At 40.3% G+C, this 14,846-nt stretch overlaps 1 protein-coding gene across 1 annotated transcript in view; it reads right to left on the bottom strand.

Annotated features, from left to right (window-relative positions):
- The window catches only part of Itga8 (integrin subunit alpha 8), a 169,335-nt gene extending 155,024 nt beyond the window's left edge, over positions 1-14,311 (bottom strand). Inside the window, exons 1-2 of the mRNA XM_027928445.2 lie at positions 14,115-14,311; positions 13,345-13,478 (exon numbers count right to left, since the gene is read on the bottom strand). Of these exons, the coding sequence (XP_027784246.2) occupies positions 13,345-13,478; positions 14,115-14,311 (331 nt within the window). The remainder of the gene's footprint in view (positions 1-13,344; positions 13,479-14,114) is intronic.
- Positions 14,312-14,846: the final 535 nt, after the last annotated feature.

Raw genomic sequence — 14,846 nt, 5'->3', positions numbered from 1 at the left:
GCTTGCCACCTTCAAGCCCATTCTCTATCATGGAGCAGGGTTCTTTCTACAAGGACAAACCAGTATAATCCCTGACCTTGCCAGGATCATCCTCAGCATTCTCAACCACTGTGGTTTGCTTTCAGCTCTTTGAATTTTTCACTTTCTCTGGGTTTTCATCCTTGGAGTAATTACCTGGGATCACATATCATGGTTGTAGGCACAATTGAGAAATCAGAACTCTCGGTATGGCTTAGATATCACCTTTGGATGGTCAGGAGCACAGCATGATTCTGCTTAGTGCCCCATTGTTTATTTGCTTCAAGAAGTAATGAAAACCTCTCAGCATGGGAATCTCAGGAAGCCAACTGACACAAATATCTTTGTGTATAATCTCAAAGGACCACTTTAAATACAGGATGTGATTGGGTTTCACAATGAAGGTTGTATAAACTTACTTCCCATTAGCACTTGAAAAATATATTCCCACTCCCTCCTGTTTCATAGCTGCATATTCCTCTAGGCTTCATCCCTGTTTCTAGAAGTGCTGTATAAAAAAGGGGTCCCAACCATTCATCTCACAAATGAGTTTTCATATTGTGTTTCTTTAAGAAGGTAACCTCCTAATGTTACAAAAAGTAGGAACTGAAGTATTCAAACTTTTTATGTCTGCACTGTATTTAATCTTCCAAGGCAGAAGATTAAAATCCAAGATGGAGTTGTTCTCTAGGAGATCTTCTTAAGTCCTACCCTAAATAAATGGTACCATTCTGTGGGGTGAGCAGAGACAAAAGTTTACTCATTCAACAAACAGGTTCAGACTCGTGTTGTCTGCACACTTCCTGGGCATCCCATTTCTTCACTAGTTGATTCATTCTGTCATTATGCTATTACCAGTCACACTGTCTTCTCCTCCCAACCTTCTTCTCTGCCTCCTCACTCTTAGCCAATGACCTGGCTTCTTATTTTACTAAGAAAATGCAAGAAATGGAAAATTATATTTTTTTCCCTCCAGTCCCCAAATCCAAGAACCTACCCTTGGTTGTTTCCTTTCTCTGCCTTCCTTCCCATTGCAGAGACTGAACTGCCTTCCCTCTATGATGCTCTAAGGCCAGTCCCTCCATTTGTGTAAGAATCCCATCCATTCTCATCCACTCAGGAATGTGCTCCTGCACAGTTCCTCTGTTTTGATCATCGTGGTTTCCCTCTTCTTGTATTCTGAATAATTTCTATTAGGCTAATACCTTATGCGATCTTCTTGACTTAAATTTCTCTGGTCCTGTTTATAACAATACTCCTTTAAAAATTGTCTGCTTACGTTGATGTCTCCTGTTGTCTTCTGCCACTTCCTTTCTTGATATACTACCCTGAACTACTATTTTCAGTCATTGATAATCTTCAATTAGTAAATCAAATGTTTAAACTTCAGTCCTCATTCACTCAACCCACATTCCCAGCTTTCACCTAACAGGCTGCTCATTTGTGGGTTTGATGCATCCTCCTGTATTCTCTAATATTTCTCTCAATTTCAGGGTGCTCCAGGGTGGCCTCAACCTTCATCTTATCTCTTTTATGTTCCTTTTTCTTTGATTCACTTCTCTTCTCTCTATCCACACTCACTCCTCAAGTCATGTTCTTTAACATCACCCACATACTTCTGATTCCTAATTTAAATCCTCAAGACATCTTGCCTGAGGTCTGGGTTTATTTATCCGACTGCCCATTTGACCTCCATTTGGATGTCCAACTAAAGTACCAAATTTCACATATCTGGACTCATCTCTTGATATTTCTTCCAATATGGGCTCTTTTTCCCACTGTTCCCTGTGTCAATCTCTTCTCTCCAGAAACTCAAGTCAAGATGTTCTTTTGTACTCTTCATCTGACCCATAATGATATCCTACTAACTGCACTTTCCAATCCCATGTCCAACCATTTCTCAGCCATCTGCTCTCACTCAAGCCAAGCCATAGTTCTTTTATTGGACAATGAGAAGAGGCTCCTGTTTGTGCTCTGACACAGGCCCAGGCTATTCTTCATCCAGAAGTGAGACTGATCCTTTCAAGCACATAATTCAAATCATGTTACTTGCCTATTTAAAGGCACCCTGGGCTTCCCATCACTCATTAAATAAAATCCAAAATCCTGATCCCAGATCTGATCATAATCCTGAAAGACACAACCCTGAATGCCATAATCCCAAATATTGAAATTCCAAAAGATCAAAATCTATATCTCAAGTCAAAAATCCCCCAAATCATAATCCTGAAAGATTAGAATCCAGAATATTAAAATCCCAAAAGTTGAAATCCCCCAAACCACAATTCCCATTGAGGGGGAAGAAAGTTATCTAAGAGGGATTGAAAGCCAAATTCTGGGGAAAGGATTAGCATATTTTTGGTTGTTTGTAGAATAGATGTGTTGTTACACAGAATGAAAGTGTAGAAACCTGGTAAAGTACTATTTGGGGTGTGTTTCCAGAGATTAACGTATCTATTTAGCCAGAGGACCAGAGAGAATGAACATGGAAGGTGATTTGATCTCTGAGAGCTGGGGCAGAGTTTTCTTGTACCACCATGGACATCAGAACTCCAGGCTCCCTGGCTTTTGAACTTTAGGATTTATTTCAATAGCCTCTTGTGCCCTCAGACTTTCTCGGTTTCTTTGTTTTTTCTCTTACTATTTTAAATCCTTATCATTTTCTTTTTACAATTTGCTTTGTATGTGTTGTATCTTTGCATCTTTTCCAATAATAGAAGTATTAATTGTATAATGACTTTTCAAGAGTCATAATTTACTTGAAGTATTTTTTGAAAAATTGACACTGAAATTTTATTATCATAAAATAATTGGCTTAGCTTGCAAGCATTGATATAAACATTAAAAACCTTGGAATTTCCTCAATAAATAAGGAGATGTTCTTTTTATACATCTATACTTGTGAAAGATAAAATTTCTCGATATTTTAGCTCTTTCTGCAACTCTGCATGCAGTGGTTACCTACAGAGATTTTTTGATTGATCTTGCAAAAGCTTAGGTTGTCCATCACAGAATTTCAGAGAAGACAGTTAGAAAGCCAGGTGCACACAATTATCAACCATAGTAAGTAGATTTATATACTTCACTTTTTGAACATTTCTTTATGCATATGGTCACACTCACAACTGTCATTAGTATAACAGAATTTATGTTTGCAAAACTATGAATCTTCTTATTGTCTGCTTTATAATGCAAAGAGATCTATGAAGTGTTCAGTCCTGTTTTTATGTGTCCCACATAAATCTCCTTTAAAAACTATAAATTGTCTTTTAGATAAATTTTTAAAATTATATTTTCAAAATGATATTTTTGAAATTTTAGACTTCAGGGATTTTAGAATTCAGAGATTTTGATCTTTTGGGATTTCAACATTTGGGATTATGGCATTTGAGAGTCCATCTTTGGGGATTATGGCCCCAACCCTATATGCACTTGGCTTTCTGGCCAGTTTTGTATCCTTCTTTCCTTGACTTGCTTCTCTGGCCCAGAGGCCTTTGCTCCATTTCCCAGGCACACTAGTTTCCCTCTAGTCTTGAACACTGACTTTGCTACAATCCAGGCTCTTCTCCCAGGGAGACCTCCTTAATTTAAACCCTCACTCAAATATCAGCTACTCAATGAAAAATTTTTGACCACTTGTGATAGGCAAAATAATAGGCCTCCCCCCCAATCTACACCTTCATTCCACAAGCTCATAAATAAATTGTTGCATAAGAAAGGGAATTAAGGTTGCAGATGGAATTAAGATTGCTTATCATCTGACCTTGAGAGAGGGAAGTTATCCTGCATGGTAAGGGTGGGTCCAATGTCATCACCAGGGTACTTGAAGGTGAAAGAGGGGGACAGAGAAGAAGAAGGAAGTGGAGATGGATTCTGCCCAACATTGTTAGTTTTAAAAATGGAAAAAGGCCATAAGCCAAAGAATGTGGGCAGGCTGTGAGTGCTGGAAAAGGCAAGGAAAGAGATTGTCCCTAGAGCTTCCAGAAAGAACACAGCTCTGCCAAGACCTTGATTCAAGCCCAGGGAAACCTATTTTAGACTTTGGCTTCTAAAACTGTAAAATAATCAATTTGTGTTGTTAAAGCCATTAAATGTGTGGTAATTTGTCATAGCAGCAATAGAAAAATAATGCCACCCCAACCTAAAATAACATGCGCGTACACACGCCCACTCCCCCACTCTGTCCCCTCAACCTTACCTTAATTTTTCTCATCTGGTCCCTGCTGTTCACTGTAAACCATACATGGGCAAGGCCTTGAGCTTTGTGGCCATCTTCCAGGGTCTAGAAGAACACTGCTTGTGGAATGTCACAAACGCTAAGCGTTATTTTCGATTCCACTGAACCATTCAGGTGAAGTCATGATATGATATTCAGTTTCACAATATGAATTGGTGATTAGCTCTTGATCTGCTATGTTCAATAAGAAGGGTCCCCCCCCCCTTAAGATATTATATGTGCCCCAACAGTGAGCTAAAAATCTATTTAGAGCATTTCTTTGGGGATAAACTGTATTACTCAGACCCAAGTAAATTGTTCAGAATTCTGTAAAGACGTGTCTGTTTCTATAAATGAAAAGTATGTCGACATATTTGTCAGCAATAAGGGTTGAGCAAGGGAAAAGGGAAAAGCAGTTGGGGGTAGTGAATGCATTTTCCAGAATCTCTTCTACAAAAGTATTTTGACTGAACGTGAAGGGTAAAAACTGGTTCTGTATCCAACAGGTGCAGAGATAATTACATTTGGTCTCTTCCCATGAGACTCATAGTGCATGTTTTTCTAGAAAAGGCACTAAGAATTCATGAACTTAAAAAATACTGTATTCATGGGGTAGAACATTTATTTCCATTATTGCTCCTCACATGTACTAATAGGCCAAAAAGTGCCCAGATGAGTCTATAGAAACAAATGACCTCAAATCTCTAGCTTAATACAACCAAGGTTTATTTCTTGCTCATATTATATATTTCATGTAAGTTGACAGGAAGGTTCTGCTTATTCAAACCACCCAAGGATCCTAGCTCATGGAGGTTCCTTATGGATACATGTGTCCAACTTCTCCCTACTGGGAAAGGGAGAGAAGGCACAGTGCATACTCTCTATACACCTGGAGTGGATCTTCATTGTTTCTGACATTTCATAAGCCAAAGCATGCCTAGGAGGTTGGTGATTCCAATTTATTTAAATGTTGAATACTTTATTTATTATCTGCACCTATCAAAATGGTATCCGTACCTTTAAAAGACCACAAGAAAGGAAATTCAACAAAAAAAAAGGTTGTCTTAGGGACATGTGATTAGCACTGATTTTACTTCTTTTTATAATAAATGGCTTTTCCTGAAGATGTTTTTGGAACACTCAAATGGCACAGTTCTTTGGGGCTTTCATCCCAAACCCAACACTTGTGGTAGAGAGCACATCATGTGGTGAGAAAAGGAAAATGTTTCTGTCAGCAGATTTGAAGATATGAGTATGACTTTCATACTAGCAGTCAGTCCTCAACCTGTCCCCACCCTCTACCATGCATATCACTTGGTTTCATTTCCCTTCTCATACTACAAAAAACTTGTAGATACAATTTTGGAGTTTGTTTTTCATTTAACATTAAAACAAGCATATCTTCCATATTAATGTTGATACTTTGTGGACTTCATTTTTATGGCTGTATAATATTTCATCATATATCTTATGCCTTACTTAATGGACTATCCATATTCAGGCGGCCTGAAACATTTCTAGGTGTTGTGTCCCTTTTTTTTTTTCCACAAAAAGGACTCACAATGATTTTAGAATTAATTTCTGAAGTATATATCCTTTGGGAAAATGTAGGGAGAGAGAAAAGCTGAAAGTACCAGAAAGTCATCACTGAAAGATAAGAAGTTCTGAGTGGTTAAGAACTGAGGCCCAGGGTGAGGGGGACATGTATATATAGGGGGTATTTGCCATGTACTTGTACTGTACTGTGGCATAAAGAACTGGGAGAAGGAGGTAAATTGTGCAAGCCATGTGGCAAGAAGCGTTGGATGGAAACATCTGGATAAATCACAGGATGTGACAATGGAGGCAGCTACCAGGAGTTGGCTTCCATCATTACCTCTGGGAGGGATGCTGGGTGTAATTTTGGCCACCTGGGCTCCTTTAATAAACCTATCCCTGTAGCAATGGTGTGTACCCTTCTCCCTAGTTTCTATATGGCCTGGAAATCCGGGAAGATTGATACAGAGGCTTTTGCAATGTCATATCCAAATCTGTTTTCCCATATCAAATACCAGAGATAAAGAAAAAAGTTGACCTAATGTGAATAAGTAAAAGCCCTGCAGTGCAGTTGTACTTTTGTGGATAACTATAACACATGTTTGAAGTGAGACCTCCTTAGCTTAGTTAACACCAAGGAGGAGTCCCATGCCTGCGTTTCATAAGCACAGAGGAAAGACACAGGGTGACACTGGATTGCACAGGGGTCATTCTTACTCAACATGTTCTCACAGTTTTTCCACCAAATACATGCTGAACATTCTATCTTTATTTACAGAACGATAAAGAAGGTCCTACATGATGATTTCGTTGTTCACCCTTATTTGGGATCAGTGGCCTATGTTAGTCAGTCATAAAATATGTCCTTAGACTTTCAAGAGCTATTGTATCCGAACTTATTGCTGTCAAAGATCTTACTGTCAACATGCTCATAGCAATGGTCAGAAAACCAAATTGATCACATATATAGCTCTCTCATACTATCCATGGAGGTATTTTTCTCTTTTCATTTGGTTTTTACTTGCACACCATCAAATTCACTTTTACTGATACATAGTTTTATCGGTTTGGACAAATACACACATACCATAATAAAGATTCAAAAAGTTCCATCACCCTCCCTGAATTTCCTTATACTCCCCCTTCAAAGTCAGCTCTTCCTCCAATACCTAGAAAGATTTATTTTTCTAGAAAGACTTAATTTTGTAACCGATGCCTTATTTTTACCAAAAGAACACAACAGCTAAAGGATCATTTTCACTAATGGTTATGGATCTAGAAAAGATTCTCAAGTTGGCAGACATTTGGGATGCTACACTAAATATCAGAGATCCAAGTTCTGGCCTTTCTGCACAGATGAGGTCGAGCTCGAATCCTTCTAGGATGTTTGGAGACATCCATCTGAGAACTGCCTGCCTGGGTTCCATAATAGCCCAACTGAGGCAATGAGTGGACTATTTTGAGTATCAATCACTTATCAGTGAATCATGATTTGCTTGCACATCTAAAGTCTCCCTATAACATAACCCAGAATTGGGCTTTATTTAAAATCTAGTTTAGGATTCATCACTCAGGTATACCTTGCTTTACCATACATATTTTTTAAGCATGTATTAAAGATATATTTTAAACATGTATTCAAATGTATTTGGAAAATTACATATTTTAAAGGTCTTAAGAATGTTGACTGGTTAAAAGATGAATGGGTGCTTTTAATAAGATCAATGATACATTTTTCGTCTATCTTCCTCAAAAAATCCATGTCTGTGTGTCTGGATGGTGTCCATCAGGACACACCTCAGTGGAGCTCTTAATGATGTTGGCCGTTCTCTTCATCAATACAACTCTCAGGTACAGAACTCTTTATACACACGGGGTAATATTTGAATTCATTCATCTCAACCAGTTAGCTGAAATGTCAAAACATATTTTGTTTCCAGGATAACGTCAAGACTATTTTGGACAACTCTTCCAAAATGCTGCAGCTGCTGCATGGAAGGTTCCTGCCAAGAACCTGGCAGCCTCTTCCCTCCGACGGACGTCTAGCTTCTTGAAAGAATTTTGAAGATTAAGGAACAGGCTCCTATGTTCATACTACCCAACTATCCGTAGAGCAGGTCTGTTTCCTATTTCTAGCCAGAGTTTCAAGGACTTCCTTTTTCTAATTGCTTCCTTGGTTGCTGTGCTGTGGGGACCACTACCTCCTCTCTGCTCCTATCAGGACTCAATTGCATTCTGTTGCATGGGTGTCTGAGCCAATCAGGATCCCTTCAGGGCTGGATGGTGGTTGCCTGTGTCAGGTCCGCATATTCAGACATAGTAGCCATTGTGAACTGGAGAATTGCTTGCAGAAAAAGTAAACATTCAGCCAAACAAGATCTGATGACTCGGTGGGATCAGCACTGGGTACAGGAAGATTTCTGTACATATATGTATATATGCAAATAGCAAAACTCTTTCTACTCCTGGCATTATCGATTCTTAAAAAGAAGTAGGTAATCTTTGGGCTCCCCCTCACTTTTTTTTTTTTTTAACCTTACAGCTGAGCTTACTGGACCATAGATTCCTGCTGTTCCTGAATCTTATCACATTTATATTATTTCCTCTGTCATCTACTTGAGTAACTCTGACCTACATTTTTTTTCTTTTCTTTGTTCCCAAACAAAACCTAATTTCTTTCTGGGCAAGTCAGAAAAGCAAGACTTCTGTGACCAATATGTTTCCTAACTCTCACATGAGAAAGAGGGCACACCCCATACTATCAAAAACCAGTCCTGTACCAGTCACAGAAACAGATGCTGTAAGCTGCTTCTTATTGTGGGCTCACTCGACACAAAATAAAACAGAACTCCCAAAACAAAGGCTTCTGGTCTCCAAGCTAAAACACAATTCCAACAAAAATGTTACCGTTCTGGAGCTTTGAAACGTCCTAACCAAATCATCTTCCATTCGAAGGGGTTTTTCATTTACTTATTTTAAGCACAAAGATACTAAATTAAGGCCAGGCTAATTCTAGTAGTGTCTCTCAGATGACTTCCAAATCTCAATGGCACCTCCCAGCTCTTCCTGTTCCCTTTTTATGTGGGTCCCTAATTGTGCATGTATCCCAGCTGTACTGACTCTGCTGATGTCAGTGCTATGATGATTATCATCATCTATTAGCACAAGCCATTATCTTCCTCCTCCAAATGTGCCACTTGAGCATTGAAAACAATCAAATATTTCATGTTCTCTGCTTTGGCTATTATTGTTGCAAATCACCCATTCATTATTCCAAAAATGAAGTGACTGTTTCATTTTTTTTTCATTCATTCCCCCTTTTATCAGAAGGGTTGTAATCTAGCCATCCTTATTTAATCTTCACATGAGTTTGGGAAGTGTTGGAAAAAAGAAGAAATAAATGTTGGAGTAGACTTAGCGACGAGAGGCATGAATTAGGCAGATGTGATGTTTTAAGTTGGTTAAGATACAGCATAGTTCAGAGAGCTCCCGAGGCAAAAGTGAAAGAAATCAATTTGGTGATGGGAGGAATTTTGTTCTATTGAAGTACGAGGGAAAGACAGAAGGGAGATGAGAGAAGTGCTTTTTTGGAACCATTTGATTTTGTGCAGAGCAGGAAAATTATCTACTCTTTGCACCTCCCCCACCACCATATGCTTCCTTAAAATTTCCCTTTTCCTTACTTGAAAGGCGCAGAATTTAATAGTATTCATGCATTTGAAATGGTAGGCAAAGTCCAAGCTTCCTCTCTTTTTGAATTTAATAAAAAAAAAATAAACCACCCAGAAATCCAAGCTAAATGATAAGCTATAAATCATTATTATTTAATGAAAAATTTAACTAACAGCTTATTTGTTTTTCAAAAGTGGTTGATCTTAAATTGAGGTACAGGATCACAGCCAGATTCAGGGTCTAAATTATAGGCCCATCTACTTTAGTATCTAGGCTGAGAAAATGTAGTTGGTTACTCCAGCAAAATGCTAAATTACAGACACCCAAGAGGCCTGAACAAGTTGAAACAACTTTATTAAAAGGTCAACCTACTTGGCACGTCTTGAATTCAGACATGATAGTAAGAGTAGATGGGGTACAAGACAGCAAAAGTCATAGATATCCCCACAGAGGAATATTGGGAAATATATATATATATATATATATATATATATATATATATATATATATTTATATTTATATATATATAATGCCCTGCACATCACAAACTGTTATGTGGATATCAGTTTGTAGGTGTTCACCAGTCAGAGCCACTACATTGTCAAGTAGGGACATTTGCTTCCTCTTTGTAGGGAAACAGTGAATTGTTGCCACTGGGCAGAGAGTAACTCAGGATGTAATAGGGGACTCTGGGGACGATTCTATGGGAGTTTGAGCAAACCAGAGACATACACAACCAAGACAAACCCTGCTTCTAAACCTCTGGTTTCTACAACTTTCCTAGCAAAGCTGTTCCTCCTTTGTAGCTCTTCTCTGTAGGGCACTTCTGTTGGAACATCTAGAGCCCGTGTTGGGGGTGGGGGATGGAGAAAAGTCAGGAAAGGGGCACAGTGCCTGTTGGGGCTCCTCATGATCCTGTCACAACCATGAACTTGCACGCTGTGAGAACTAATCCTCTCTCCATCTTTGGGAGGGAGGCAAGGTGAAGAGGCTAGATTTGGAGTAGGCAGAACTCCATCTCAATCATGCCATTTTGGACCAGACCCTTGAAGTCAGTTTCCTTATTCATGTTACAGATTAGGAATCATGGGACTGGTACATGGTAGTAATCAAGTGACTGGTACATGGTAGTAATCAATAAACAGGATACGACTGGCAATATCGAGTGCAAGACCTAGAGTCAGCAAGGTCCATTTCTATCTTTCCAAGATTCTACTCTGCCCACAAAACTGCCTGCTCTGATTGGAGCTAGCTCTGCTGGTCCTTCTTCACTTCACAGCCAGTTCCATTGTCTCAGGACATGTGGATAAAGTAACTGGTGGAAATAGGTGCCAAGTGTTGGCACCCATTCAGTAGCACCCAGCTGTGGTCCTGATTCCCTTTCATCTCCCCTTTTCCAGGCCATTCCCAGCAGCAACCAAGGTTTCTGGGCCCACAGTACCCCCTGATGGCTAAGGAGGAGAACTTTCTTTTCCCAAAGAAAAATTTCCCACCTCTCTTCGTGAGACACCCTTTTCCACAGATCACTGCCCTGTTCATTCCATTATGAACCATTCATTTCTTACAAACTTTGTGTAGCCTTCCTGCCTTGCTTATTTTTTTTTAAAGAAATTCCTGCTCAGTTATTTCAGGAATATCTATTTCTCTCTCCTGCCCCCTCCCACTTTGTTCCATTTATGAGTCCTCAAATTACTGCAATTATAGTAATCCTATATAGTAGGATGCATCTGTCTACCTGTCAAGAAAAACTCCACACATTTAGAAGTAAGATCTAGTATAAAGCCAGCAGCATCAATCTCTGAAGCCCTTTGAGACATCCAACTGTCTTTTTCAGAACCTGCATAAGAGTCATCTACCCCCACTCCCATCTTTCTCCAAGCAATATTGACCTTTCCTTGACATTGTTTTCCTATTCATTTAATTGATGAAATTGTACTGGTTTGTCCCCAAGTGTTTCATTGCAAATGTAATTCAGCTACAGTAAGGGTTAAATACATTCCTGTGGGCTATTCTAGAAACCAAAGCCCAATCTTTCAGCATTAGTTTTCTCTAGGAAAGTGAATTCAAAGTTCCAAACAAGTGCTTTAGAATGAACCTTGGAAATTTTTACTTATTGTGATTTAACACCAGAAAATCTTGGTTAGGAGTGGTCAGTTTTTAAAAACTCATACTAATGCCTGGATTTTCTAGTTTTTATCTATTGAATCATGGCATTACAGGGATTGGGGGTATAGAAGGTGTTTGTTCAGGTGTAACTTATCTGGGCAGACATTGATTCTCCATTTATCAAAGGAAAACTACACCAACTAGATCCTGACTTGATGTGCTAAGAAATGTCCTAGGTGGGTTATTAAAATCGTTTCCATGACTATAGATTGTTTCTTGGTGAAAACAAACTGAATGTGTCAAAAAATAAACACCTGTTTTCCTGAATGTAAATTCAATTGATGTCAAGGATGCTTTTACTTGTCAAGGTCTGAATTTTAAATATTTTAAAAAATTAAAAGGATTTTGGCATGAATGATTAAAATGGAATTAATTTCACACTTAACTGATCAATTTTTCTGATTTAGGAAGTTTTTTTCTTAAACTTAGGGTCCATAACTAGGAGGCATCTCAAGCCTGATAAAACAACTAATTAAAGAATTTCTGTCATAAAGTAACATTAAGCAGCTTAATTTTTCCATTATCAATCCTTAAATTTAAAAGAAAAAAGCTTATAAAACTTGGTTATGAAATAACTGAATTATTTAATGAAACAGCAAATAAGCTATCATGACCATATATAGACAGGCATGAAAAATATAATTTAAAAATGCTTTTATGGAAGACTTTCTTAGTTTGGTCATAATTCAAGGTAATTCTTGCACTGATTTTTTAAAAAATGATTTCCATATTCATAGAACTGAAATACTTTTTCTCCTTAGCACAAAAGATATAAATTAACAAGTAAACACCACCCAATGGATTTCATTAAAATTCTGATAAAATGGACATTCTACATAAGTTCTGAATGCATACTAGGATACCAACAAAATACACAGAGAATGATGTTATAAAACAATTGAGCAGTGCACAAGGGATTTTAAATGACTGGTCATCAAAGGGTTATTTGAGCTGACATATTCACATTTTTCTGGAAAGTGATTAGCTTTCTGATAATACATATCATTTGAATTCATAAAGGTTTGGTGGTAAAAATTAAAACATTCAGTGTTAATGTTTTTGAACACATTACATTTAAAGTATTTTCTTAGAACCCAAAGAGAAAACACAGAGGAAACGTAACCAGACTGAATTGTTTAAAATGTATTTTTCCTTTAATTAAATAAGAAACATCTGTCTAGGGATTTTGGAAATGAATGTAATCCATCCACACTCTGCCTGTACTAGTTTGCATCCAATGTCCAATATTTTGAAAGAAAATTCTTTCTTTCTGTAAAGAATTAAACAGCAACATGGAGTGATGTCTGGGTCTGCTGCAGCTAAGTCAGCTAAGTCTTGCCTCTGGAGTTTGGAACTGGGCTAAGAATCTGTCTTTTCCCAGGTTGGTCCTTGGGAAGCAACCACATTCTGTCCATGGTCAAGGTTAAGACGTAACTTTTGTATTTTCCAAAACATCCACTCACCCTAAAAATGCTCACCTCTGGACAGCAAGGCGAAAAAAGAAAAAGAAATTACCTGGATGCATCTAAACACTCAGGGTCAGATAACGTTCCTTCTCTAGGGTTCACTAAACATTTTCACTCAGGGTTGAAGACTTATTTCTCTAACCTGCACCGCCCACAATACCTAAAAGTTGAACAGGACTATGAATACAAAGAAAGTGGGAAGTTGACTCCAGGATTGCTCTGGCTCTTTCAAACCAGGGCCCAGAGTCCAGAATGACAAATAGCACTTACTGGTGGTGTCAAATGGTATCTGCTTGCACTGTGCAGATCCTTCCACCGGCCAAGGGCAGTAATAGACGGCTCCCCCTTCCACGATGTCCGGCTGGCTGGTATTGGCTTTGGGTGCCCCCACCAAGACACTTGCTCTGAGAAAGGATTGGAAAAGGTCACCTGGTGGCAATCATAAAACTGTGCGCACGCGTTGCACTCAGGAGGTGCATGTCTACTGAGGCTGGAGTAGGGGTGGAGGGCAGAAGCATATTTATGATGGAGAGAGTGTTAAGGTTGATTTCCTCTTGGAAAGAAATGGGCGTCAGAAACCTGGTTTGGAAGAGGGTGCGAGTGGTCCTAATTCTTCTCTAGGTGGAGCTATGTAGATACAGTGAGATGAGAGTCCATGGGGAGAAAGTAGAGGACAAGAGCCCAGGTGCTTGCAGCCAACCAGCAGCACTTGCACCATATTGGGTTTTTGTTTTAACTGGCTCAGTTCGGTCCCGTTCTCTCCTTTATGGGATGCATGAGTGGAGTTTGAACCGCGAGTTCTTTGCAGTGGCATTTCTCTAGTTCAAAGTTCACAAGGCACATCTAGCGCGCAAAGGGAAAGAAGGGGCTGATGGCCAGCCGAAAACGGGACGGAAGCCCTGGTGAGCAGACGGGTGGGACCTCAGACACTGCCTTTCCAAGCTCGGGAGACCTACCAGGGGCTAACAGCAGAGGGGCCGGGACCCGACCTGTGAGCGGGTTGGCGCACGCGTGCCACCTCCCCTAGGAGAGCGACTTACGTGCGGGCATCAGGTATGTGGAAGTCCACTGCGTAGCCGAAGTAGCTGCCCTTTGGGCCGCTGTACACGGTGAGTTTGTCCACGTCCAAGTTGAAAGCCTGTGAGGCAGGGGACCACAGCATCCCCAACCCGACCAAGAAACACCAGAGGGGAGCGAAATGCTGCGCCCGGTTCCTCCGGCGGGCCCCAGCAGACATCGCCGTCTTCCTGATGCTGCTCACTGGGGAGCGGGAGCCAAGGACTCCGGTGGGACAAATGGCAGGGTGGCGCCTGGAGTTCCTTTGATGCTCGCGTCCCGGGTCGGTAGGAGCGGTGCGTCCGTGGTGACAGTCCTCGCGTCTGGTCCCGCCTGCCTGCCCGCCCCGCGGCTAGGCGTTTGGTGGAGGGGATCGGGCGCTAGCCCTCCTTCAGCAGCGGGCGGGGGTGGCGCGCTCGCGGCGCCTCCTAGCGGCGGGTTCTCCGGCTGCGAACCGGAGCCCGTGACCCCGAGGCTTCCCTAATAGGCTGGCGGTGGACATCTGGCGCTGGTTGGGGCTGCCGGCTTTCTATTGCAGTTGCATTGCGAGGACTATGTGAGTCTCCCTTATGCCACCGCCGGCCATTGTTTTAATTTCTCAAGTGGGAGATAGTTTGTGCCAGTTTCTTCCCATTGCACCGCTTGGATGGAAGGGTGGGAAGGGCGGAGTAAAACTGGTATCTTCGCATCTATCTTTTCTATAGCCTGAGCACACT

This window comes from Marmota flaviventris, chromosome 12 (assembly GCF_047511675.1).
Source record: "Marmota flaviventris isolate mMarFla1 chromosome 12, mMarFla1.hap1, whole genome shotgun sequence".
Lineage (NCBI taxonomy): Eukaryota > Metazoa > Chordata > Mammalia > Rodentia > Sciuridae > Marmota > Marmota flaviventris.
The sequence above is the reverse complement of the archived record's forward strand: the minus strand, read 5'-3'. Positions and strand labels throughout refer to the sequence as shown.